The 25,792-nt window shown below is 40.2% G+C and overlaps 1 protein-coding gene across 3 annotated transcripts in view; it reads right to left on the reverse strand.

Annotated features, from left to right (window-relative positions):
• Positions 1-318: 318 nt before the first annotated feature.
• Positions 319-25,792, reverse strand: part of LOC136833466 (deoxyribodipyrimidine photo-lyase-like) — a 92,221-nt gene continuing 66,747 nt past the window's right edge. For all 3 annotated transcript variants that reach the window (XM_067095660.1, XM_067095659.1, XM_067095661.1), the window contains 3 exons: positions 5,216-5,297; positions 4,893-5,052; positions 319-2,439 (listed from right to left, as the gene is read on the reverse strand). In XM_067095660.1, coding sequence (XP_066951761.1) covers positions 2,267-2,439; positions 4,893-5,052; positions 5,216-5,297 — 415 coding nt within the window. In that variant the 3' untranslated portion in view covers positions 319-2,266. The remainder of the gene's footprint in view (positions 2,440-4,892; positions 5,053-5,215; positions 5,298-25,792) is intronic.

Here is a 25,792-nt window from a genome sequence, read left to right on the forward strand (position 1 = left end):
GATGTATCCGAACAGAATATTCCAGTAAGTGGCAGAATGATGTGACAAAAATGTTGCTTGTTAGAGGAGACCTTTGATTTGATATGTAATTGACAAGTAATCCACCTAATTCAGTAAAAACAAAAACAAAAAAAAATTGCAATTAAAAAGCAGGCAAACAATTTGTTCATAGATACTGATTTCTGCAAAAATAACACACACTTGGTGATAATAATCATTTAAACAAAAATGTCACATACAAACATTTGTATGGTAAATCATTTAGTTACTGTTCTGCCCTCTTGAAATCAATAATGACCTGTTAAGGAAACAAAAATGTGAAACAACTTCAAATTTATTTAGAAAACAATTATAGTGTAAATCTTTGAAAAATTTTAGAATACACATATGAACAAAAAAACAATAAAAAAATAACCTGGTAATGAACCTAATCATCATTTACAACTATAATGTAATTTACTTCCTTAAACAGAGGAATACCTTAACTCTAGTGGAGATTCAGTTTATGTTTGGTATACTGTAGACTCGTAAACCATTTTGACTGTAAAGGGGATCACAACTTCAAAATTTACTGTATCTTAGTTCTTTTCAAGTCCTTTTTTTTTCAAGAATATGAAAAGACTTTCCACTGAATTCAGTTTCACTGATTGCTGGATTAACACTTTTTGTCAATTCTTAGCCAAAGCTAACATTCATATAAAGACTTCTGAGTCCTGAATGCTACTAACATTATTTTACAATTCTTCAAATGACATTTAAAATACTTGGCTCCTTATGTATTCATGCAATAAAAGAAAGGATATAAAGTGTTCATTTTTTGCAAAATAAGCTAGAAACAAAATATTCATTTTCATCTACATTTTCATTAAGACCCAGTTTGGAAACATGATCCTACCATAACAGCAGCAGCTACAAATATCAGAGGAGCACTGACTCAAATACAACCTTGGACATGTAAAATTCCAGAATGGACTGTACCATTCCTAGTGGATCAATCTTACAAGCAATAATGACATAAATAACAAGAATACTAGCTGTGATATTTACTTGATGCTAATGAACTCCAAATTTGCAATTTTTCAGTAACAATTCATATATTACACATCTGTGACATGAGCCCTTTAAGGACACAGCAGTCTAGAACTTTAAATTACACTTCAGGCATTAATGTCTTACTATTAAAACAATAAGCTGTCCACTGATTGTATAGTTAATAGTAGATCTCTACTAACTCATGAGTATGCAACTTTGATATGCATATAGAACGACAAATTTAAAAACCCTTAGGTAAAAAGAACATAGATGAACAAGTAGTCACTAATTTCAAGATTCATTTGTACTGTACTAGTCTGTCAGAAACTTTTCAAAAGCTAAAAAAGGACACCATGTGTTCAACTTACAGCTATTCAAGGAAAAAATAAAAAAAAAAAAAAAAAATTGGGGCAGAAATGGGATAACAATACAGTATTGCATATTTCAGAGGAGCTTTCAAAAGATCATCAGGTTACTTTTACAAATTTTTAGAATTACCTGAAATAGATTGTTCTTAAATGAGTGGTAGAAAGTGGAGCATAACAGTTAGAGATCAGACATTTAGGTGGGGAGAAGCTGCAGAAAACAAAGGAGCAATGAAAAGCACAAAGTAACACTGGGGGCAAGAGAGACATAACACAATAATACCTTTGGTACACCCTTGTGTGACATGCCTGTTAATACTGTCAGAACTGAAGCCTTTATGGAGAGCTACATGGTGGACGATGAACTTTCACAATAAGTGAATACTTAATGTGAGAAGTTAGGTTTTTCGATATGAAAAAATGCTCATAAGTCTTCAAGTTTTGAAAATGACACATGTACGCTAACACCTTAAGAATTATATTCTTATATTAGGCCACTAATAATTCATTACATACTTTCCGATCCAATTCCTTAGTTGCAATGGGTACACAGATTTCACTTATAAAATCTTTTCCTTGGACATTAGGAATCACCATTAGAATATAAACCAGAGGTTCTAAGACCATAAAATATTTTATTTTACAGCCTTTGTGTCAACAAAAATTAAAAGGTTTTGTTTGGCAAAATAAATTCTTATAAATAATTTCAAAATACAAGAGTGATGCTATACAAACTGCTAAATTTTCAATGTGTAAATTTATTCTGTTAAATAATCATAAAAAACAAAATATTTAAGTACCGCTCACTGTTAAGGTCTAATTTGTACATGTTCATGCCATTTAAGTTTAATGGCATACAGTTATACTTTCTACCCTTTAACTGGGGGAATGTATTTGTGTTTTTTTCCTCCATATCTTGCAACAAAGGCTTCTATCTTGAACTTCCTCTTGCAACCATCATAATTCATGTAGCGAATTTTGCCAAATATGGGGCGCTCTCCCCAACCTTGATCATGTATGCCACAGATTGACCACATGCATCCTGTAATTATAAAATAAAACAACTTCAGATTCCTCATGAACAAGGAATAAAGTAAGAAATAATAGGAAAATATTAATACCCTTAACTTTTGGGAAATCAGACTGGTTATGAAATGGAACATATACAGTACATAACTTTAGTACTGTAATGTACAAAGGAATAGGGAAACCTCAAATTCTCATGCTTGCAATTCAGAATGAAGTTCATTCCTAACTGAAGTACCTGCTTCCAAACCAATGGACATACAAACTCATGTGCAGTGCATATAGTGCTTTCTATTATTATTACAGTCCGTGGTCTGAGACTCCCAAGATCCAGGCCGTCTTTCAATCAGCCTCCATTTGTTCCTGAGCGGCTACAAGGATGGCGCCACGCGTTTCCGGTTTTTGGATTTTTTTGGATTTCAGAACTGAAGCTTACTCCGTAAATACACAAGCACAGTTTATTTTCAACAAAAACATTCTGTGAAACTCAAAAATAGACAACATACAAAAGAACCGTAATTTGCATATACTGTATGCTCAAGTATCTTCCAATCACTCAAACTTTGTCCATAAACATGATTTCATCATATATATTCGCTGGGGATGCGTACCACACACCCCCATGAAAAGCTAAAATCTGCAAATACTTAAAACCCCTCTAAAAACACTTAGAACTGGCTATTTTGATAGTTCAAACAAAAAAAAAACTCTAAAAATGCTTATACCTGAGTATTTTAATAGTTTTATCACAAAAAGTGCATTTAGTCATGAAAATGAAATGAAAATGCAGTAATTAGTCAATACTTCTCAGTGAAAAATAATGTGAATGGGCGGCTTTTCAGCAAACACTGTAATGCGTATATATGTTCCATAGAGAAATCCGCGAAAGTAAACCACTGTATTCGCAGGGGGATGCATACCACGTGCAACCCCCTGCGAATAGCTAAAATCCACAAATACTTAGAACCGTTGTAAAAACACTTAGAACTGCCTATTTTGATAGTTTAAACACAAAAAAATGCTTATACCTGAGTATTTAATTAGTTTTATCAAGTGCATTTAGTCATGAAAATGATATGAAAATACAGTAATCAGTGAATATTTCTCAGTGAAAAATACTGGGAATGGGGGAATTTTCCGTGAATAACGGGTAAATACGTTCCACAGAGAAATCCTCGAATACATAGTGAGACCGCAAATATGGGGAGTTTACTGTGAGTCCACGAATCGCAAGACCGCAAATACAGGGGGTTTACTATACATCATATGGCATGTGCGTGCACACATACATACATACAGTATATATATATGTATATAATATATACAGGTAGTCCCCGGTTATCGGCAGCCTCGGTTACCAGCGATCAGGTTTTATGGCGCTTGTCTAGCGACAACGATAACCAGATTTATATATATATATAATTGGTCATATTTAATAAATCACTCCTTAACCCTTAATGGACAGGAATCATTATATAAGTATCTATAACATGTTTTGAGTGATGGACAGATTAAGTCAAATGAGTATTAATATTAAGCGCCATTCAGTTAGGATGAATTTAGCAGGAAAATGTTCATAGCACTTCAATGGGCCACAAATGACTTATGGCAACTATAATAGCTCAGCACGGGAGAGACATCAATCAGTATGACTTGAGATTTCAGAGGGGAATGTACTATCTCTCTGCAGCTCCAGGACATCTTTTTATTTATTTGCTCATAATTATACCCAGGGATTGCTATTGGTTATTAGTTCTTATCTTTTATGACAGTATGTCAGCTATAATTGTAATTTTGCAAAGAAAAGTGCAAAGAAATATTACAAACAAATTTTACTATCCCTCACAAAAAGTTACTGCATCTCCCCATCTCAGTAAATCTCATAAATATTTTACAACAAATATACTCAGAATTTGTTACTGATTTCAGTTCTAATCTGTTATGATACTGTGTGTGCTTTAATTTATTTTATTTTATTTTTCAAAATAAAATAAAATAAATTATTTAAAAAAAACATGCATAACTTGTTAAAAATTAACATATTTTTATAAGTCTTGTAAAAGAGGCCTCACACATGGTTGTAAATAGTCACTTTCAACTCCCCGTGAAAGGTAGGGAAAAATATAGTTATTTTTTCTACACCATGTGCATTTGCATATCTTCCTCCTTCTACTGAAGTGTTTTTTCTTAAATTGGCCAACCTTAAACTTTGCACGGTCTGGGGGTGTGCTTGATATATGTTTAGCCCTTCCCTTAAAGGTTAAAACCTTCGCTTTAAGAATTTGATTCTAAAACTTGGCACTCTAAATGATTTATTCTTTTTCTTATATATTATGACATCATTAAAATCTCAAGGGATGGTGGTTTAAAGACATCATTTCACGCCCACAAAATTTCAGAAGTTTAACCTGTAAGTTTGCTAATAAACCAAAATATTATGCATCCTCTAACCAAAGCCATGATACTAACCTACATATCCATTAGGATCTCTGCCATCCAGATTATATCTATCATTAAGATATATACAAGTGGCTAGCGCTTCCTCTGGGCTTGCTGTCCACTCCAAAATTTTCTTTGCCCAGTACATTCGTAAAAATCCATGCATCTTTCCTTCCTTAATCAACTGGATCTGTAACAATAGATATTTCTAAAAATTGTACACCATTATGGATAAAGTAAAAGCAACAAATGACATGCAAATTTTACATCCATCAGAGCAATATAATAAAGATACTTTTAGCATATTAAAGTCCTTAACCAAACCAATAAATAAAATTCATGAAAAAACCAACCTGAGCAGAATTCCACAATTCATCATGAGTTTTGGCTTCCTCTAGTGTCTCTCTAGTATACAAATACGGTCGTTTGTCTTTTCTGAGATTGAAAGAAAGAGCATTAAATTGACAGTGGTAAATTATTGCTGGGATTTCAAACTTTACATCATAATTATAATAGTCAACTTTTGATGAACATATTCAGCCTACATTTTGGGGATCAAGCATACAAGTAAGCTTTTAAAACTAAACATTTTGGGACTAAGCCCGAACTCAATAAATAATCTAATTTTTTGTAAAATAATGTTATTACAAATGTTAAAATTTTTCTTAACTCTCAACTTAAATGCTATTAAAGCATTGTGCAATGAAGTTGTTGACTTGTATGTAACCAGTTTACACGTGCGCGCACGTGTGTGTGTGTGTGAGCAGTTGCCAAAGCATGTTTATAATGTTTTACTACAAGTGGACACACCCATGGGTATGCTAGTTTTATATAACTTACCAAGTAATTACATAGCTATTAGTTTCACCTAAGTGCGGCAGTTCTAAATCTGAAATTCGTGGTAACGCACTATTGTTTTAGTGAGGTAACTAGACCCTGCCTATTACCAGGGAAGAACAGGTACAACAGTACTGAAAAGCCCTTTTCATTTCTGCCAGTCAACAACTGTACATGGTTGGTTGAGCAACTCTGACTTGAATTTCGACGGATGGTTGTATCTTTCACCTTTGGTGAAGTATTCATTCGTGTTGGCAGCGTGCTATTTATTAGCTTAACTGGTTTATTATTCAGACTTGTAACTTATTTTGACTTATTATGTCGGATTCTAGCGTGTCTACTATTGGGTACTGCAGCAAAGGCTGTAATACTAGACTTACTTCTGCTAAGTATGATTCGCACACTTTGTGTTGCCATTGGAGAGGGCAAATTTGCTTGTCTGAACTTAAATAAGACAAATGTAAAGACTGGGATCAGGATAAATGGAAAGTTTTGGAAGCACATCTAGATAAGACTCCAAATCAACATACAGAGAAAGGCAGCTACTAGAGCCAAGGCTAAAGTTTTAGCTAGTCGGGTTTCTACTCAGAAATCAGATATTGATTCTCAACCTGTGCCTTCTACACCTCTACCTGTGTTCTCCCCGATCACCAGCCCCCTGACTTTGTTCCTCAAACTCTTTTACCTGGTTCCCATTCTTCCAAACCCGATGCCATCGGCAGCCTAAAAGCTAGAATTGACCAAAAGTTTGGTCTGCTTGTTAATACTGTAGCCCAAATTGGGTCTTCTGTTAAGGTCCTAATGGACCAGGCAAGTGCAATTAGTGTTGGTGCAAGTGTGCAAGTACAGTGCAAGTAAGGTGACTACTCATCCCACCAATGCTCCTAAACAAAGGTAAATGTTAGACTCCCCCACACCTGAGAGGGAGCAAACCGCAAGCCCAAGGGAGGTCAGTGGGGTTTGCCCACAGGTAGTTGCCCACCTTAACAGAGCCTGTTGATTGAACCCAAGACTTGGTGGAATGCCATTGGAAAGGCGTTCATACAGATGTGCATGCTCTGTCGTCCAGTGATGCGGACAGGGGGCGTAAACGATTTTCAAAAGTGTCAAGGCCATTGAAAAGGCATGCCCCTTCTGCTGAGTGCACTTCCCTGCTCCCACGCAAGACTCCCAAGGAACAAGAGCAAAGTCCTCTTCCCTCCTGCAGTTTTTGGGTTAGTCCCGAGGTTGTGCATAACACTTTGGTGATGGAGTGCCAGTCTTTGACACGGCATTCCTCATCCAAGTTGTCCAAGCGCCCAGTTTCCAAATGTATAGTGTCCATGTGTTCTGTGTCAAAGCGCCCAGTGTCGGAGCACCCACCTTCCAAGTGCCCAACTTCCGAGAAGTGTCCAAACGCCCAAATGTCTGAATGTATAGTGTCAGATCACCCAGTGTCTGAGCGATCAGGTTATGAGCACTCAGTGTCCGAGTGCCCAACTTCTGAGCGGGGCCCAGTGTCCGTACACCCAGTTTCTGAGTGCCACATGTCAGAATTTTTGCTTTCGGTACACTTGGCACCAGTAGCCAAGCATTCGGCGCCAGCCCCTGCCATCACGGATCTTTCGTTGGAACCTATCCAATGGCAGTTGGATAGCATCCTCGGCCTTTTACAGATGCAACCTTCTGCTATGCAGGATCAGGCGGACTTAGCTCCTCCTCCCATTTCATCCACTGAAGAAGCCAAAGAAGAAGCCATCGCTCAAGAACATCCTACGGCAGTGTATGCAGTGCTCTTGAAGTACTTCCTCTTATGCTATCCAACTTTCTTCTTTCCAAGGGCCCTGTCATCACCTGGTTCATTGTTCATGATGAGACAGCCAGTAGAGGCCTCCAGACTACTGAAGATGGTCCTTTCCTCATCCTCTAGGAAGGCTTTAGCGGGCAATGACAGTTGGTTAGCAGAAAAGAAGGAGCCTGGTAAGGCAGTTTTCAGTGCGCCTCCCTCCTGCCTGTTGCCAAGGAGGTACTTGTCCTACTCCACTGGGAATTCTCCTTTTCTGGGAGTTTCTGCCTCCTCACAAGGGGACTTCTCCAGTCTTGTGGACGCAACGCGGAGATTGGCTCTTCACTCCACAAAGATTGTGTTCACGTCTTTGGAATTGGACCATTTTGTGAAAGACGTTTTTCAAGTCTTTGAAATATTCAGCTTTCTAGACTGGACAATCATGGAATTGGCCAAGAAAATAGAAGACTAGTACACTTCAAGAGGACTTAGCTGCAGACTGGCCGGGAGTACTCTCGTGCGCGGATAAGACCATTAGGGATGGCTCCCAGGAGCTGGCTACCTTATTCTCCATGGGGGTCTTAAGAAAAGGTAACTATGATGTACCTTCACCTCCAAAGGTGTTACCTCCTCTTAAAGATCAGTCCTCCTGTTTGCGCCTTTAGATCAGTCAGCTTTATTCTCAAGAGCTACAAAAGAACAGATCGCGTCCAACTTACAGAAGAAGTCAACACAGAACCTTCTGTTGCAGCCGACAAGGCGTGCCAAGGAACCAACCCATGGCACTTCAGTCTCGTTCAGCACAAGAACTGCCTCCCCGTTGCAACAGCAGCCCTTTCGAGGTGGAGGAGCCATATCTCAGCCCAACCTATGCTCAAATCTGCGATCAGTCCGACCAACCAAGAAGCCATCCTCCAAACCGGCCTCTCGTAAGTGAGGCTCGGGTCCTCCATGTCCCTGTAGGAGCCAGGAATGCAGAACCCCAGGTAGTAAAAGTCCTACAAGAGGGCTATGCCATCCTGTTCAGGGAAGAACCTCCTTTGACAACCTCGTCCATCAGCTTAACAGCCTACTCAGAAGGCTCGGAGAGGTTTTTGGCCCTGAAGGAAGAAGTATCGTCGCTACTCAGGAAAAGAGCTGTGGAGTTGGTCAAAGACGTAAGCACAGAGGGGTTTTACAACCATCTGTTCATCGTCCCCAAGGCGTCAGGAGGTTGGAGACCAGTCCTAGACATCAGTGTGATGAACTTTTTCATGCCGCCCACCAAGGTCAAAATGGAAACGAACCGTTCAGTCCTGTCAGCCATTCATCAGGAAGATTGGATGGTAACGATAGACATGGAGGATGCGTACTTCCATGTCCCAGCACATCCAAACTCAAGGAAGTATCTGCGGTTTGTATTCCAGGGCAGGGTCCTTCAGTTCAGGGCTCTACGCTTTGGCCTCTCTACAACTCCGCAAGTATTCACCAATCTTTTTGCCCATAGCCAAATGGCTCCATTTCATGGGGATCAACGTCTGTTTATATCAGGACGACTGGCTACTACACTCCCCATCAAAGAAAAGATGCATGGAGGACCTTCAAAAAACTCTTCTACTGGCCCAAGAGTTGGGTTTTTTAATCATTGTCCAGAAATCCAAATTTACTCCGACACAGTCGATTCTCTATTTGGGGATGAGGATCGATGCTCTAACTTTTCGAGCTTTTCCATCCCACATAAGGATTCAAGACTGCCTGAAGAAAGTAAGAAAGTTCACATCTCACCCATCGTGCACAGGCAAGTGGATAAGTCTACTCGGCCCTCTCTAATCCATCGAGAAATTCGTGCCTTTAGGAAGGTTACATACAAGAGTCCTACAATTCTTCCTAAAGGCCAGTTGGCAGAGGAAAATTCTCCCAGACTCCAGGTTCCGCATCACTCCCAAGATCAAGGAAGATCTTCGGTGGTGGCTTGCAGAGGAGAGGTTCTCAATAGGAAAGTCACTGCACTCGCTGAACCCCAACCTAACGTTGTACTCAGATGTGTTGGATCTGGGTTGGGGGCGCTTTTGAATGACATGGTAATATCTGGGAAGTGATCGTCAGAAGAGAAGAAATTACACATCTATAAATATAAGGGAATTCAAGGAATTTCACTTGGCCTTTCAACATTCTGCAACAGAGACTTACGGCAAGACAATCACAGTCCACTCAGACAACACGACCGCATTGGCCTACATCAAAAATCAAGGAGGGAGTCATTCCTTCTCCCTTTATGAAGCAGCCAAGTATTTTCTTCTCTGGGCAGAGAACAACCATACCAGGATAATAACTCACTTCCATGGAAAGTTAAACGTTCTGGCGGACAAGTTAAGTTGCTGCAAACAGGTCCTTCGACGGAACGGACACTGTATCCACAGGTGTGCACTGGCCTGTGGAAACAGTGGAGAAAGCCATCAGTAGACCTGTTTGCGATCAAGGAACCATTGCCTCCCCATCTACTATTCTCCAGGCCTGGACCCTAGGGCATGGGTGACAGATGCCATGCTCCATGACTGGTCGGACTTTAAACGTTTCCACCTTCCCACCATTCAGCATGGTGAGGGAAGTCCTAAACAAGTTTATGACCCACACCAACATGTCCATGATGCTTGTAGCTCCGTTTTGGCCACAGAAGGAGTGGTTCCCGGACCTTCTCAGTCTCTTAATAGACTTCCCAAGACTTCTACCTCAGAAGAGAAGCCTTCTAAAGCAGCCTCACTCCCATCACTTCCATCTAGGCTTATCCGCTCATGCTCTGACAGACGAAAGGCTTTTCAGGAAAAGCTGCAGAAGCAATCGCCAAATACAGACATTAGTCTTCCGTTAATGTCTACCAGACAAAGTGGACACTCTTTGCAGGACTAGTGCTGAAGACAGCGTATCGTCTTCTAAAACCTCTGTAGCACAGATCGCTGATTTTTTAATATTTATGAGGTCCTCTCGAGGCCTGGCCACCTCTACAATCAGAGGTTATGGATCTATGCTAAACTCTGTGTTTAGACACAGAGGCCTCGAGTTGTCTGCTAATCAAGACATAAGCAATCAAATTAAGTCCCTTGATGTTTCCAAGCAAGATAAGTCTACATCAGATGCCTGGAATCTAGATGTCATCCTCAAATGGTTCTCCGGCCCTACATTTGTGCCCCTTCATGTTTTATCATTGAGAGATTTAACCAGAAAGACTCTCTTTTTAGTTGCTTTAGCTACAGCAAAGAGGATCACCGATCTACACGCCTTCGGTAAGCGAGTGGGTTTTTCACAAGGAGATGCAGTCTGCTCATTCACACCGGGATTCCTGGCAAAGTACAAACCCCGTCCAACCCTTGGCCTCGTTCGTTTACGATCAAGAGCTTGTTAGATATCCTTGGACCAGCAAACCAGGAGTGAACTCTTTGCCCAGTTAGAGCTCTTAACGCTTTCCTGTCCAATTGCCGTAATATTACACAATAACTCCCTACCCCCCTTCTTTTCTGACTGACGTAATTTTACGTAAAATTTACCAACATTTTTCGTGTGTGGTAGGGTAAATTTTTTTATTTTCGGACAGTTGGTGGTTTCCATAGGCTAAAGCATACCTTGGACCGTGTAACTCGGGCATCAATATGCCAGGCAAGCAGTTCCTATACTGCGCATGCACAAATCCCTGGCATAGTAAATTTCTCACAATGAAATCAGCTGATCCTACCCACGTTTCTCTCTCGTATCTTACATATTTTTTTTAAAATGTAGGATTACATTATTGGAAACACTCTGTTTCGTACCCTCTATTTTCTATAAATTTTTTAGTTCCTCTACTGTGCATGCGCAAATCCATGGCATAGTAAAATTCTCACAATGACATCAGCTGATCCCACCCACGCAGGCCTGGCAGGCCACACTTCTGTCAGAGACCATGCGTACGAGGTTGGGTAAACACGTGTGGCTGTTTACATACAGCGACGTCAATCGAGAACAGTTTCCAACATGCTTTCGCAAAGTTTTTACGGTAAAACTAGCGGAAAACGCGTTAGTGCATCACATAAGAGACGTCTGGATTTTAGGCAGGGCTCTGAATCTCATTTTTCATTATCATATATATCGATATTTAGAGAATTTTGTTGGCTTTCTCATAAAAAATAATTCATTCACCTAACTGTTATAGCTTTTGAGCTACGAACGATAATGTTGACTCTCCCTTTATTCTTCAACTTTTCCTCTACATTTTCATATATTTACAAAGTAATTTCTATGAAAAATAACTGAGATAGGGCTCTTCAAAAAAGATTTTTTTATAGCGATAATTCTCACCATACGCTGGGCAGAGCGCTCTGTTTCTTACCCTCCTTTCCATCAATTTTTTCACCAACTGGACTTATTTGTTTTTCATTGTTTTATATGTCAATATTTAGAGAATTGTGTTGGCTTTTTCATAAAAAATAATTCATTCGCCTAACTGTTAGCGCTTTTGAGCTACGAACGATAATGTTGACAACGGTAACATTTTTTTTCGTTTCGATCAATTTATAACGTCAAAATGAAACTGTTGCCGTTACCAAAGCCATTTTTCTTGACTTTCCCTTTATTCTTCAACTTTTCCTCTACATTTTCGTATATTTACAAAGTAATTTCTATGAAAAATAACCAAGATAGGGCTCTTCAAAAAAATTTTTCTAGCGATAATTCTCACCATAGGCCGGGCAGAGCGCTCTGTTTCTCACCCTCTTTTCTATCAGTTTTTTCACCAACTGGATTTATTCATTTTCCGTTGTTTTATATGTCAATATTTAGGGAATTTTGTTGGCTTTCTCATAAAAAATAATTCATTCGTCTGACTTTCATAGTTTTTGGGCTATGAACAAAAATATAAAAATAAGTAAAGAATTTTTTTTTTTCGTTAAATAACTCACATTTTTATGTATTTAGAGGGCTGGGACTCTTATTCTGACTATTCCACCATAAAATATAAACATTTAGAAAAAAAGGACAGCAAAATGAACGTTGTTGGCATAAAATTCCCTATTTTGCTGAATTTTCGAAATAATTATTTTTTCGCACTATCGAGCGCTCCCAGACACATTGGGGCTCATGTACCCTCAGTGATGTGATAACTAAACAGATAGGAAAGGGTTAAGTACTACAGTAAACTCCCCGTATTCGCGTTCTCATGGTTCGCAGACTCACACATTCGCGGGTTTCTCTGTGGAACATATCTAGCCATTTTTCACAGAAAATTCGCCCATTCGCAGTATTTTTCACTGAGAAATATTCACTAATTACTGTATTTTCATATAATTTTCATGAATAAATGCACTTTTTGTGATAAAACTATTAAAATACTCAGGTATATGCATTTTTACAGGGTTTTTCTTGGTTTAAGCTATCAAAATGGGCCATTCTAAGTGTTTTTAGAGGGGTTTTAAGCATTCGCAGATTTGACCTATTCGCGGGGACGCATCTCCCGCAAATACGGGGGGTTCACTGTACTTGGAAAGGACCAAAGGGATTAGAGGTTCCTCTCAGAATCTATGGTTTGGTTAAAAAAAAAAAAAAACTCTCACAACCGTTATCTAAGAATGCCTTGGCCTTCTTTTAAAGTGTTGTTTCCGAGTCACACTCAAAGATTCAAGAAGACGATCTCTCTACTTTTAAAGTAAGAGCTCATGAGATTAGAGCAGCCACCACTTTGCTGGCTTTTAAGAAAAACTTGTCACTCTCCATGATTCTCCAGTCAACTAACTGGAAGTCAAAATCAGTGTTCGCCTCCCATTATCTGCACGATGTGGAGACAGTCTATAATAAATGCAGTATGTTAGGCCCATTGGTCATGGCTAGCATGGTATTGGGGGAAGAAGGATAGGGGATATACCTTCAAATCCTCTATCTCTTCACCTTGTTAAAGGATGCTGAGTTCTGGAATGCCTAGTGGTGCTGTGTACCAGGAGTACCAACCAGTCCTTCACTTTTAATGGTTGGGTGATGGTTTTAATAGTGTGGTAATGAATTTCTGGTTGTATTTATTGTACTGCGCCCAGGGTAAGGGCATTATTTTGTAAGGCCTTGTCAGTCTTCAGAGTACTCCTCGACTGCAAGGTTCTCCCACTGCAGTAGGGACAACTCTCGGCTTTACTGCCGCGTCACTACATGTTGAGATGAGCGCCAACCAGAGGCAGTATCTTCTTGCTGCAGCTCTCTCACCAGGTAAGGTTACAACAAGCATTACACCAATGCTAGCTACCTTTCCATTTCAAATTCATCTCCTTTATTGAGTGTTTTTGGATGGAAAATATCCATGCTTCCCACCACCTGTCAATGTGGGTTCAGCTTTGGAGTTACTTGGTAAGCTACCTATATAAAAAAAGGTTTTGACGTAGGAAAAACCTATTTTTGGTAATCGCTGTTGAGTCCTCAATGGAGTTACCCCCATGGTGTGCCAGTGCTCCCATGGTGACTAGACTAGTATCAAAGAAATATTTTTCTAGCCTGGTCTTGTAGCCGGGTATTGTGTCGTAATGAAAACACTATGACATGTGATAGAGTATAATGGACTCAAAGCGAAGCTGAACCCAGTTTTTCCTACGTCAAAACTGCAAGAAGTGACTATTGCGCATGCGCGTCTGCCATCTTGTTTTACGACCGGGCAGGCAAAAAGACCATCTCCATTACTCTCTGCTGGTCAATGTAGGATTATCCCTTGCCCAAATCCCATGTCTTTTGTCAGGGAAGTGGGAGGGTTTTGAGGACTCAACAGCGACTACCAAAAATAGGTTTTTCCTCGTCAAAACCTGTTTTTTTGATAGCGTAGTCGCTGTCTCATCCTCAAAGGAGCTTTTACCAAAGAAATTGACAAGTGACAAAAGGCTTACGCTCTTAAAATTTAAATTCCAAACAACCCAAAAGAAAAACATTTATGGTCCAAGGTCAAGCCACAAGTTTCAAGCCCCATTCCTTATTCCAAAAGACCTTTTGGGGTTTTGGAAACAAGAAATGAGAAACTAAACAAGAACTTGCACTTTTAGGGTGAAGTTCTGTAGTGACTTACCTAAGTATGCTGGGTGTGGTTGCAGTCTTTTCATATCTTTCCCAGCAATAGTCAGCATACTCACCCATTAGGAAGACCCCTGGTTTTCTGCTGTAGAGCCTATGGGGTCGGGACTAACCATTCCACCTACTGACATGCAGTACAGACGAATTTGTTCGAGCTCATGGCAGTAATGTTTTAAGAACACTGTCTCTGATGCCCACCCTGTACTTTCAGAGACTTCTTCAAAGGAGACATTTCTGAAGAAGGCCAATGATGTACTTACTTTCCTTATGTCATGTGACCTGGGAAAGGAGTGTGGGTTTGCTTTTTTGATTAGGGACACTAAAATTATTCTTAGCCCTTGTAGAGAGAGTGGTTTATTCGTGTGCTAGGGTGTAGGAAAATCGGACCTTCTGGGATGTTTGCTGTGACCTCTAGGTAACCCTTAAGTGCTTGATCTTTTAATGTTTTGCTGTTGAAGTGATAGGAACCAATGTCTGTTTGGCCAATTTGTGGGCTATTAACAGCTGTTCCTTTGAAGGTTAGGAGTTTGCTCAAACCTTCCTGTTCAGGGAAATCTGGGACAATGGCGGAAAAAGATATATCGTCTTCCAATTGTTCCAGTCTTGTAGGAAGGCATCTCTTGCTATTGCTTGATTGTCCATTGTCCAAGTTCGGAGATACATATACTGGAAGTTTGTGGTTCTCGTATGTGGCGAACAGGTCCACTTCCGGTTGTGGAAGCATGTTGGCTATTGTTTGGAAAGAGTGGTTGTCCAACATCCACTCCGTTGAGGCTGTCGTTTTCCTCGATAGAGAGTCTGCTATTACATTGAGAGACCCTGTGAGGTGAATTGCAGACAGGTGCCACTTCTTTACTTGTGCCATCCGAAGAATGGCAAGCATTACCATGTTGAGAGGAGGTGAACGTGATCCCGATCTCTTGATGCAGGACACTGCAGTCGTGTTGTCTAGGACCAACAGAATGTGTGTCTCTTCCGGAGGTTTGAGTTTTTTGAGAGATAAAAACGCAGCCATCAGTTCCAGGAAATTGATATGACATTTCCTCAGAGAAACTGACCACCTCCCTACCACCTGACGATCCTCCCAATGTCCTCCCCAACCTGTCAATGAGGCATCTGTGTGTATTGTCACTCTTACAGATGGAGGAGTCGGGTGACCTGTTTCGCCAGAGATTCCTTCCTGGTCCAAGGCCGAAGTATCTCCCTGACTTTTTGATTCTTTTGGTGAGATCTGTCTCGCAGCTTTTGTCTTGCGTGTGACAGCCAAAATTTGTTCACATTTTTCAATTGCAATCTGAGTATTGGATCTATTATGGATGCAAATTGCGGTAGACCCATCATGCGTTCTAAATGCCGTCTTGAAACTCTGAGCTGGTCTAGGAACCTTTTGAGGTCTTTCCTTATCCTGCTCTGAGTTTTGATGGGGAGAGACAACAGGCCCTGAAGAGTATCCCAACACAGTCCCAACCACTGAAAACGTCTGCTAGGTGTGAGACGGATTTTTCCCAATTTATTAGGAAACCTTTTGACTGGAGTCTGTTGATCACTGCTCTTAAGTTTTTAGGCATTCTTTTCTTGTGGCCCCAGATTAACCAGTCGTCTAGGTAAGATATTAGTTTTATTCTTTCCTTCCTGAGTTCCCGGACAACTACCATTGCTAGTTTTGTAAAAATTCTTGGGCAATGTTTAGTCCAAAGGGCATGACTTTGAACCTGTAAGTCTCTTTTCCTATCTGGAACCCTAGGAAGGGCTTAAAGGGGCAGCAATAGGGACGTGCCAGTATGCATCTTTCAGATCTATAGAAACTGTCCAACTCCTTTTTGGAATGACTGAACATACTTGGGCAACGGTAGTCATCCGAAACTTTTGGCAAAGAATGTGCTTGTTCAATGTTGATAGGTCGAGGATCACTCTTTTTTCGGAGGAATCCTTTTTGGGAACACTGAAGAGACGTGCCTGGTGGCGAATATACGTATGTTTCTCTATGGCACCTTTTAATAGGGCCTTCTGCACGTAATCTTCTAGAGAGGGTTTGATGCTTGAAAGAACCCCTTTAAAGGAGGGGGGGTGGGACCATTTCACCCCAGTCCTTTGAGAACAATGCTGTGTCCCCAAGGAGAAGACTTCCATTCTTTGTGGTGTCTTTGGAGTCGATCCCCGACCAAACAATTCCTACTGATATCCTCCTCTTCCTCTACCTTTTCCTTTGATGGGCATTCCAGGTATTGCTTTTCCTTTTCCTTTGTATGATGGTTTTTGGACCTTATGAAAAGGATGACCTTGCTTATGTGGCTGTTGCTGTACTTTTGAAGGAGGTTGTCCTTTCTGGCTACTTACCTGTTTGTGAGGAAAAGATTTGGAGGTGATTGCAGGCTTATATGATTTTTGATCAAAACAAGCCTTTTTTTGAGCTGGGTAAAGGAAATTCGGGTTTTTGTTTCCCAATTTCTCCTTTTCCCAGAAGAGCATACACAGTACAATTTTGTTGTCGTGCTTGCTCGTTGACTTGTGTTACCACAGAATCCTCACACAGGTCCCTACAGAAGGGATTAGACTGTAATAAGGCCGTTACATTAGGAAGTGACTTGTTGGAGCCCTCCAATGTTTCCATTTGCGCTTTTAAGCACCAGTCTAAAAAGTCACAGAGTGCTTCCCATAGGGTTCTCATGAGACTTTTAGCCACAGCAGCAAAATATGTCCTGGTGTCCTCTGGAAGCCTTTTGATGGCAGCTTCTAGCAAGGTGGAAGAGGTCAAGATACTAAAGAGAAGAGTCCTAGCATGGAATTCTGATGAAGCTGTCTCATCTGAGATTCTTCTCATAGGAGTCCCAAATTGTTGAGTAGCAACATCCAAGGGAGCTTTTTCCTTTCGAAAGGGAGCTGAAGTGTTGCCCACTCCTTGGTGGAAGTTTTGAAACAGGGAGGACTGTGACAAATGGTTTTAGTTCTGCCAATGGCTTCCGTTTTCTAGTTACTACATAATTCTGGAAGTTTGTCTTCACATGATTAATTATTTTAAAAGTGAAGGGACAGAAGGCTGGAGGTACTTGGTGAGCTAATTGAGTTTATTCATGATGGGAGTATAGCTCCACCTACCGTTGATCTGGTAAAGGGCATCATCAACAGCTTTTAATGCTGTGTTACCACATAAGAGAACTGTTTCCTTTTGAGGTTTCTCCATGTCCGTAACGGTGTGGAATCAGGCGCCACTCCATTATTAGGAATGCTGCCTTGTCTCTAAACTCCACATGAACAACTTCAATCATGGTTTTTCTCTCATTAATGAGATACTTACCATCAGGAGAGAAAATGCACATTGAAACATCTCGCCAAGGATTGTTAGCATCATCAATAGGGGAAAATGTTGGAGCCCCTGTTGTTTCCACTCTCCCTTTTCGATTGCAGGATGAAGTACTTTTACACTTTGGAGTGTACATCACTGACTTTATTTCTTTAATTTCCTGTTCGGAATCATGCAAAATGCCCATTATGTACTGCCGTTCTGTGGCAAGGGCATCTTTGATGTTGCTCATAATTTCCTTACGGAACTGGTCTAATACTGCAAACTGTGTATCCCTTTGGGGAGCTTGCATATTCTGACTGAGCATCTGCAGCCGAAGTGTGACTGCCTGCAGCCCAGGAGTAGAAGTCCCTGGGTGAGTTACTATACCCCTCTGAATATGTAGTCATTTCACTTGGGGTTAACTGAATCCTTGTATCCCTTTTGGGGAAGGATCCTGATCAGCTTCTGAAATATGCATGGGGATTGAATTCCTTCTGGAAAGTTTCTGCCCGATAAGCTGAAGGTAGTGTCCCTGGTCCTTCTGGGTTCAGCAAGGACATTTCGGTAGCAATATCAATTTCATCTAGTGATGATCACCTCCAAGAGGAACTTCTCCATTTTCTCTGCAGGGTTTGCCTGGGAGGTCCTGGGGACTGATGTTATTGGGTTTTGGCCCGAATATGGATCCTCTGAGAACGTGGTTAAGTATATGCTGCCGATGATCTGCCGGAAAGATATAATCTCCCCCTTCCTCTCCCTTGCTGAACCCTAGGACCCATCGAGACAGCCTGAAACAAGCTGTTTCGTCCTTGAAACTTGCTGCCAAGAGCACACTGCAAACTTTGCATATATCTGGCAACCAGGCAAATTTGTCCTGATTTTTGCAAGGACTATGCTCATGGCAGGTGGAATGGGCCATACCCACTGGCAAAAAGCGAACCGAGCAATTTGCTACGGAACACTCGAGCTGAGGGTCCTGCATAGTAGTGGCCCTGTAGTGAAAGAACCAAGTTGTTATTAGAAACTAATTTAGAATAAATAGTTTTTTGAAAGAACAGACACTTTGTAAAAAAACTTTGTGCCATTAATATATTACACATTACAGGTTAATTTGGTTACCATGCGTAAATGTAATACGCTACAAAATATGCTAGTTAACAAACTGTTGTAGATTTTAGGTTGACTGCCAGCATATAGGGCTGCATTACTTAAGCTGTTAGTCCTTTTGCAATGGCTTATGTGAAATTTTAGTTCCTGTCATGCCACAAGGACTATTCTATAAACTAATCTGTTCAACAGCTAAACCAAGCTACTGTTTTAAATGGCTTAGTTTAATAGTTCTAGTATAATCTACTTTAATCTAAGCATAGATCTCTTAGAAGAATCTCGCTTAACCTATTCTAAGTCGTTTCTTATTCTAGGTTTAATTAAGAACTTAAGGATATATATATAAGCTGTACCATAAAATTAATTTTCTTATTGGTTTTTTGTTTCGTGCAGCTGAGACTGCATTTCTGTCTGATACTCAGCTGCGCTGTTACTAAATTAACAATAGAAACGTTCCCTTGAGGGGTTTCCAGTAAATCTGGTTAGGCTATTGTCTGTTCTAAGAATTTATATCACCTGTACGGATATAGGCTTCATAAGATCTTACTAATGTTATTGACCCTTGAATACTGTTTATATGCACTACTGGGCTTATTCTTTCGTAGCCTAGTTAGGGTATTAGCTAATCCTGACTTTTACAGATGACAAATATATAGGCTATATAAACTTAGCAATTTGCTAATAAGTAAGCACAGTTAGGCTACTATGTTTGTCTAGCCCAGGTTGACAACTTCCTTGAATGTATCCAATCCTAGGTTATTTGGTCTATGATATCATATAGTAGGCCAATAATGTAAACTCTTATAGTCAGGTTATCACTTACTCTAATCTAGGATACTGCCTAATCTGGGCTAATTATTTCACAAGGGTATGGTTACATAAAACACAAATGCCTTAGTATGTAGCCTTGAGGCTAGGCTACTATCTCATCTTGCATAGGTTATTATTTTCATCTGGTTCTAGATTATCATCTAGTAGATTACTACCTAGTACTGATTGTCCAATAATGGGGTGTTTTTGTAAGTTTAACTTAAACTAATATAGCTACTGCCTAGTCCTAGATTATATGGATCATATGCAAGTTCCGAGGTTATACCGACGGGAAAATGTTTAGTTTCCTGTTTACCGAATTCTAGGATCCTTGGTGTAAGCTGGGCTGCTGCCTAGTTCCGTAAAAGAATATGTTTTAAAAGGTTCTAGCTTACCTTAAATTGGGTTAATCTCTACCCCAGATTATTTAAATCACCTTTAGGATATGTAATCCTAGGATATAGGCTATGGACAACATCTACTACATTAACATTATTCTGACTGAATTTGTTAGGCTACCGTCTCTGTAGGCTACCGCCTAGGCTATTGTGGACACCGTTATCTGAAAGGATTATCTAAATTAATACTAAATTGTGGAACATTTCTTTGGTTACACATTATAAACTGAATGATCAAAACATCAAATTTTTAAAACTTTCGCAACTAACAGAGATCATGAGAGGGCACTGGCCATGTGCTCTGAAGACACCGAACACATGTTCCGAAAACAAAGTTCAGTTTTCGGGAATCTATACACAAAAGGCATTTGTTCCACAGTTAAAACTAACAATTTTTAAAACTCGAGTTTAAAAATAAGCACTTAACTTTTGTGTTTGGATGTTTCCATAATACTTGGTGCTTTACACTCTTGAAAACAGTAAGAGCACTGACGGGTGAAGCGATCACTTGCGCTAGAAGAGGGTAATAGAGATGGTCTTTTTGCCTGCCCGGTCGTGAAACAAGATGGCAGACGACATGCGCAATAGTCACTTCTTGCAGTTTTGAGGAAAAACTGGGTTCAGCTTCGCTGAAGATAAGGAAAATGCCCTCTTATCTTTGAGTCCATTATACTCTATCACGTGTCATAGTGTTTTCATTAAGACACAATACCCGGCTAAAAGACCAGGCCAGAAAAATATTTCTTTTGATACTAGTCTAGTCACCATGGGAGCACTGGCACACCATGGGGTAACCTTTGAGGATCTAGACAGCGATCACGCTTATCAAAATGGTATTTTATGATAAAATAAAGCTACTGGCTTCATGATCAAAGCCCTCCCACCTCCCCTCTCATGGACATAGGGCACAAACGAATTGGGCTCATCAGCACTGTTGTACCTATTCTTCCCTGGTAGTGGGCAGGGTCTCGTTACCCACACTAAAACAATAACGCGTTACCGTGAATTTCAAATTTAGAATTTCTGCTGCTAAGTGAAACTAATATCTATGTAGTTACTTGTTAAGTGTATATAAAATCTAAATCATAAAAATGTCACTTTTAGGTGAACACAAGGTAATTCTATATTAGTTTTCTGTAAAAGAAAACTATTGTGCCAGCTTTGTTTGTCCATCCGCACTTTTTTTCTGTCCTCCCTCAGATCTTAAAAAGTACTGAGGCTAGAGGGCTGCAAATTGGTATGTTGATCATCCACCCTCCAATCATCAATCATACCAAATTTGGAGTCCTGTAACCTCAGTAATTTTCATTTTATTTGAGGTGAAAGTTAGCCGAAATCGTGCTTCTGGCAACGATACAGGATAGACCACCACCAGGCCATGGTTAAAGTTACACAGGTCGCAACTCATACAGTATTATACCGAGACTGCCGAAGACATATCTATTTTTGGTGGCCTTGATTACATGCTGTACAGAAATCTTGCTTGCACTGAAGAAACTTTGGCACATTTTTCACTTATTTTTATTTTGTTCTGGCATTCAAATATATATAAATAATAAACTCCAACTACTAAATACTATACCTAAATAATCTAAATTCAAACTTTCAAAGAAGCATCTGATACAAAGGATAAAAAGGGGTCCAAATATTACATACGTATATATGAACATTTTTTTTTCACAAACACACCTTCATATCAGACAAATGCAATAACAATATTTGTTTGTGGATCAAGTAAACGTCAGTAAATAAGTCACTAAAACTCTATATCAGTTTATATGAAATATGAAATTCACGACTTCGCAGGAGTTTTTCATATATATTAATGGAAAATATATCACAGATTTTCTGGAAAATTCTAGAAAAATTGCGATATATGGACACCCAAAATTTCTCATTAAATCCATTCAAATATTAATAATAAGTAGTATTTCCTAGTCTAAGAACAACAAAACAAGTGTAAAATAGCAAAAAAATACATATTTGCACTCATAATTCCTATGACAAAAAAAAAAAAGAACCACCTGGGAAGTGATGCCTATACAGTACCATGTGTTCCATTGTTGGGAAAACAAAAAGCATACCATCTCGGTGACTAAGTAACACGGGCTGTGATTGGTGCATGGGAGGGAGACGACAAATCACAGCTTCCCGATTTCTGATCGGCCCTGTGATTGGTGCTTAGACTGATGCTCAGAACCCGCAGCATCTCCCTTGTCTCTCTCTCGTGGCCACTTCGCTTCAAGCTTTCTCACCGAACAGTTTACTTTACGCTGTGCTGTGTGATTATTTTTGTGGTTTTTGTTAAACTTTGCTTCAATTTTCACCCCCTGCAATGGCTCCCAAGCGTCCTGCTTCTTCCAAGGCTGGTATCGAGCCTAAATGCCATCAAAGAATGATGACGATCGCTGAAAAGATGAAACATCTCGATATGTTGAAGGAAGGGAGAAAGTTCGCAGCTGTAGCCCGCCATTTTGGCGTGAACGAATCCACCATTCGCTACATCTACAAGGACAAGGCGAAGATTAGGAAGACAGCTGCCATCACCTTTAACAAGTCGGCGAAGAGAGTGGTTTCGGCTTGTAATGAAACAATCGTTCGTATGGAAGCTGCTTTGGCCGTATGAATAGCCAACTGCCAAAAGAAGAACATAGCCCTGGATACCAACATTATCCAAACAAAGGCTAGGAGCCTGTGCGAGACCTTCGCCGCTAAGGAACCATAGGATGACAGTGGCGACCGAGAAGAAGCAGAAGAAGATGAAGAAGACATAGAAGATCCGCAACCAGGGACGTCCAGTCATTCACCACGTAAGAAACTGCAATTTTCTGCTAGCAAAGGGTGGTTTGCAAAGTTTCAGAAACGCTACGGCCTAATAAGCGCTTCCTTGCATGGCGAGGCTGCTTCGGCTGACATAGTCTCTGCTGAAACATACGTCAATGAAACCTTCAAGAAGATTATCTCTGAAGGTGGATATCAGCCCTAACAAGTTTTTAATATGGACAAGACGGGCTTGTTTTGGAAAAGAATGCCCTCACGAACTTTCCTGTTCAAAGAGGAAGCAAAAGCCTCTGGCTTTAAAGCATACAAGGATCGTGTGACCCTCATGATGTGTGGCAATGGTGCGGGATTTTTAATAAAGCCAGGACTTATTTACAAGTCTAAAAACCCAAGGGCTTTAAAAAACAAAAACAAGAATCTGCTACCCGTACATTGAATGCACAATCCAAAGGCCTGGATAACGAAGATGCTGACCTCCGACTGGTTCCACCAGTGTTTTATCCCGCAAGTGAAGGTGTATCTAGCAGAAAAGGGCATGCCATTCAAAGTCCTTCTCATTATGGATAATGCTGGTGGCCATGCTACTGATCTGTCGTATTCGGGGGTTCAGGTTGAGTTCCTACCGCGTAACACGACGTCACTTATTCAGCCAATGGACCACGGGGTTATCAGGGGGTTCAATGCCCTATACACGAGGAATGCCCTGGCGAACCTGGTTGCTTCCGTGGATGCCGCCCAAGAAGACGGCAATTTCAACTTGAAAGCAAACTGGCGGCAGTACACAATGGCTATGTGCCTCCAAAATATCCACAAGGCATTGGAATAAATGAAGCCTGCCACCAGTAACGCCAGCTGGAAGAAGTTGTGGCCCAAGGTTGTTTACGACGACAAAGGATTTACACCTGCCGAAATCCAACACTCAGCAGTACAGAAAACTGTGCAGTTGGCTGCGATCCTTAGAGGTGAGGGCTTTGCAGACAATACCACAGGCGACGTCAACGAACTTCCAGACTGCCACTCCCAGCCGCTAACTGACGAAGACCTTGAAGAGTTGATGAAGTTGGCAAGCGAAGAAGAAGAGGAAGCAGCGCAGCAAGAAACAGAAGTAGTCTCCCTGGCTTGACTTTGGAACGGCTCGCCAGGCTCTGCGACCTGGCTAAGGAACTGCAAGAGCGGTCGCAGGAATGGGATGACGATATGGTTCGATCAGTTCAATTCTGCAACATGATCAATGACATCACAGTCCCCTACAAGATGCTCTTCGATCGGAAAAAGCAGCAGCGGCAGCAACTGCCAATCACAATGTTTTTTCAGCCTCGCAAAAAAGAGCCAGTTCCTGCTACTGCTACTAGGGTTACACCTTCGGAAACCGCGGAAGAAGTGGAAGGGTGCCCCAGGAAACTGGCACCGCCATCTGAAGAGATGTAAAATACAATCATTGACTGCGCAGTAAAAGTCATCATTACCTTCATCGTCATCATTTTTACTGTGCAGCAAATTTATCACCATCTTTATTCAAGTTTTACTTCAACTTCTTTCATGGTGAGTACAGTAACAATCTTTATTTTTTTTTTTAATCTTAAGTGTTACTGTACTGTATTACATGTAATACAGTACAGTAACATGATACTGTATTGTATTACTGTATGTATACTGTATTTTTAAAATTTAAAGCTTGCCGATCACATCATATACTATAGCTACTTTACCACAGTTATATAGCCGCTGTTATATGGTACTATAAACTTACCTACCGAATTCATATTGCTTAACAGTTGTCCCTGTTACTAATAGAGTAAAGGGTGGGTTGTTAAGAGTAGAGGGAGGGTTTTAAAAGTCCAAATACACGTTAAATAATTGAATAAATATGCTGTCCATACTTCGCGGAATTTCAATTATTGCAGCCGGTCTTGGAACCTATCTCCCGTGATAAACGAGGGGTCACTGTAGTTTATTATTCTATAAAGTGCAGAGACAAGTAACAAACTGTCTTACAGAGACAAGCAACAAACTGTGCTTCAGCAACTACTGAAATATTGACTTTTGCCGAGTTTTTATTGCAAACTACCGGCTCGATTATCATACCAATATCAAATTCAATGCCCATAGGCATATTACTTGAAAAGGCACTGCAGCCATGAGATCAATTTACCAAACATATGATAAGTAGGAAAAATGATGACCCCTACTGGAGTAGAATTTTTTGAAGTACGTTATTGTTACAATACATCATTTGTTACCTTTCTCGGGCTACTGCCACCCTTTAAAAAAAAAATGTAAGTGAAAATTATTATTGAGGCCGTCCTGCAATTTTCTAAAATTGGCCTTCCCTTGAGTCATGACTAGGATTACCAGACAAAAAATGCTTTTCAACAAAAACAATATCCTTATTAAGATTCTATAACCACACCTAAAAAACCTGTTGTCAGGAAGATGTAATCCTGATCATGCCTTACTGCAAACCAGGCTTTTAAATGTAATTACAGAAGGTAATGTGAATGCTGTTCATGTGGTTGACCAGTACTGCCTACCTGGTAATCCTAATTTTGACCCAAGGGAAAGTTATCCTAAATGTGTAAGAAAACAGACACCTAGTGAGAAGACTTGCAAGGACAGCATACACAAACAGTCAAAAAAGTAAACTTTTACTTAATTTCTTCTGACACGGCAGTAGCCCTGAGAAGTTAAAAACTCAGTATTGCTCTAATACTGTTATGCTGACATACTTCAAAAATATCTACATATAAGAAGGGTCTTTGTAATACTGCATTTGCCAAACCATAATTGTTCCTTATCACAAAATGATAACTTTTACTAAAAGGAAGTTGGCTGCAATTAGTTGGTCGACACTACAGAGGTCTCAAAGACCATAACAAAAAGAGTGACAGTTTTGTCATGAGCAAAA

The sequence above is a fragment of the Macrobrachium rosenbergii genome, chromosome 51 (assembly GCF_040412425.1).
Source record: "Macrobrachium rosenbergii isolate ZJJX-2024 chromosome 51, ASM4041242v1, whole genome shotgun sequence".
NCBI lineage: Eukaryota > Metazoa > Arthropoda > Malacostraca > Decapoda > Palaemonidae > Macrobrachium > Macrobrachium rosenbergii.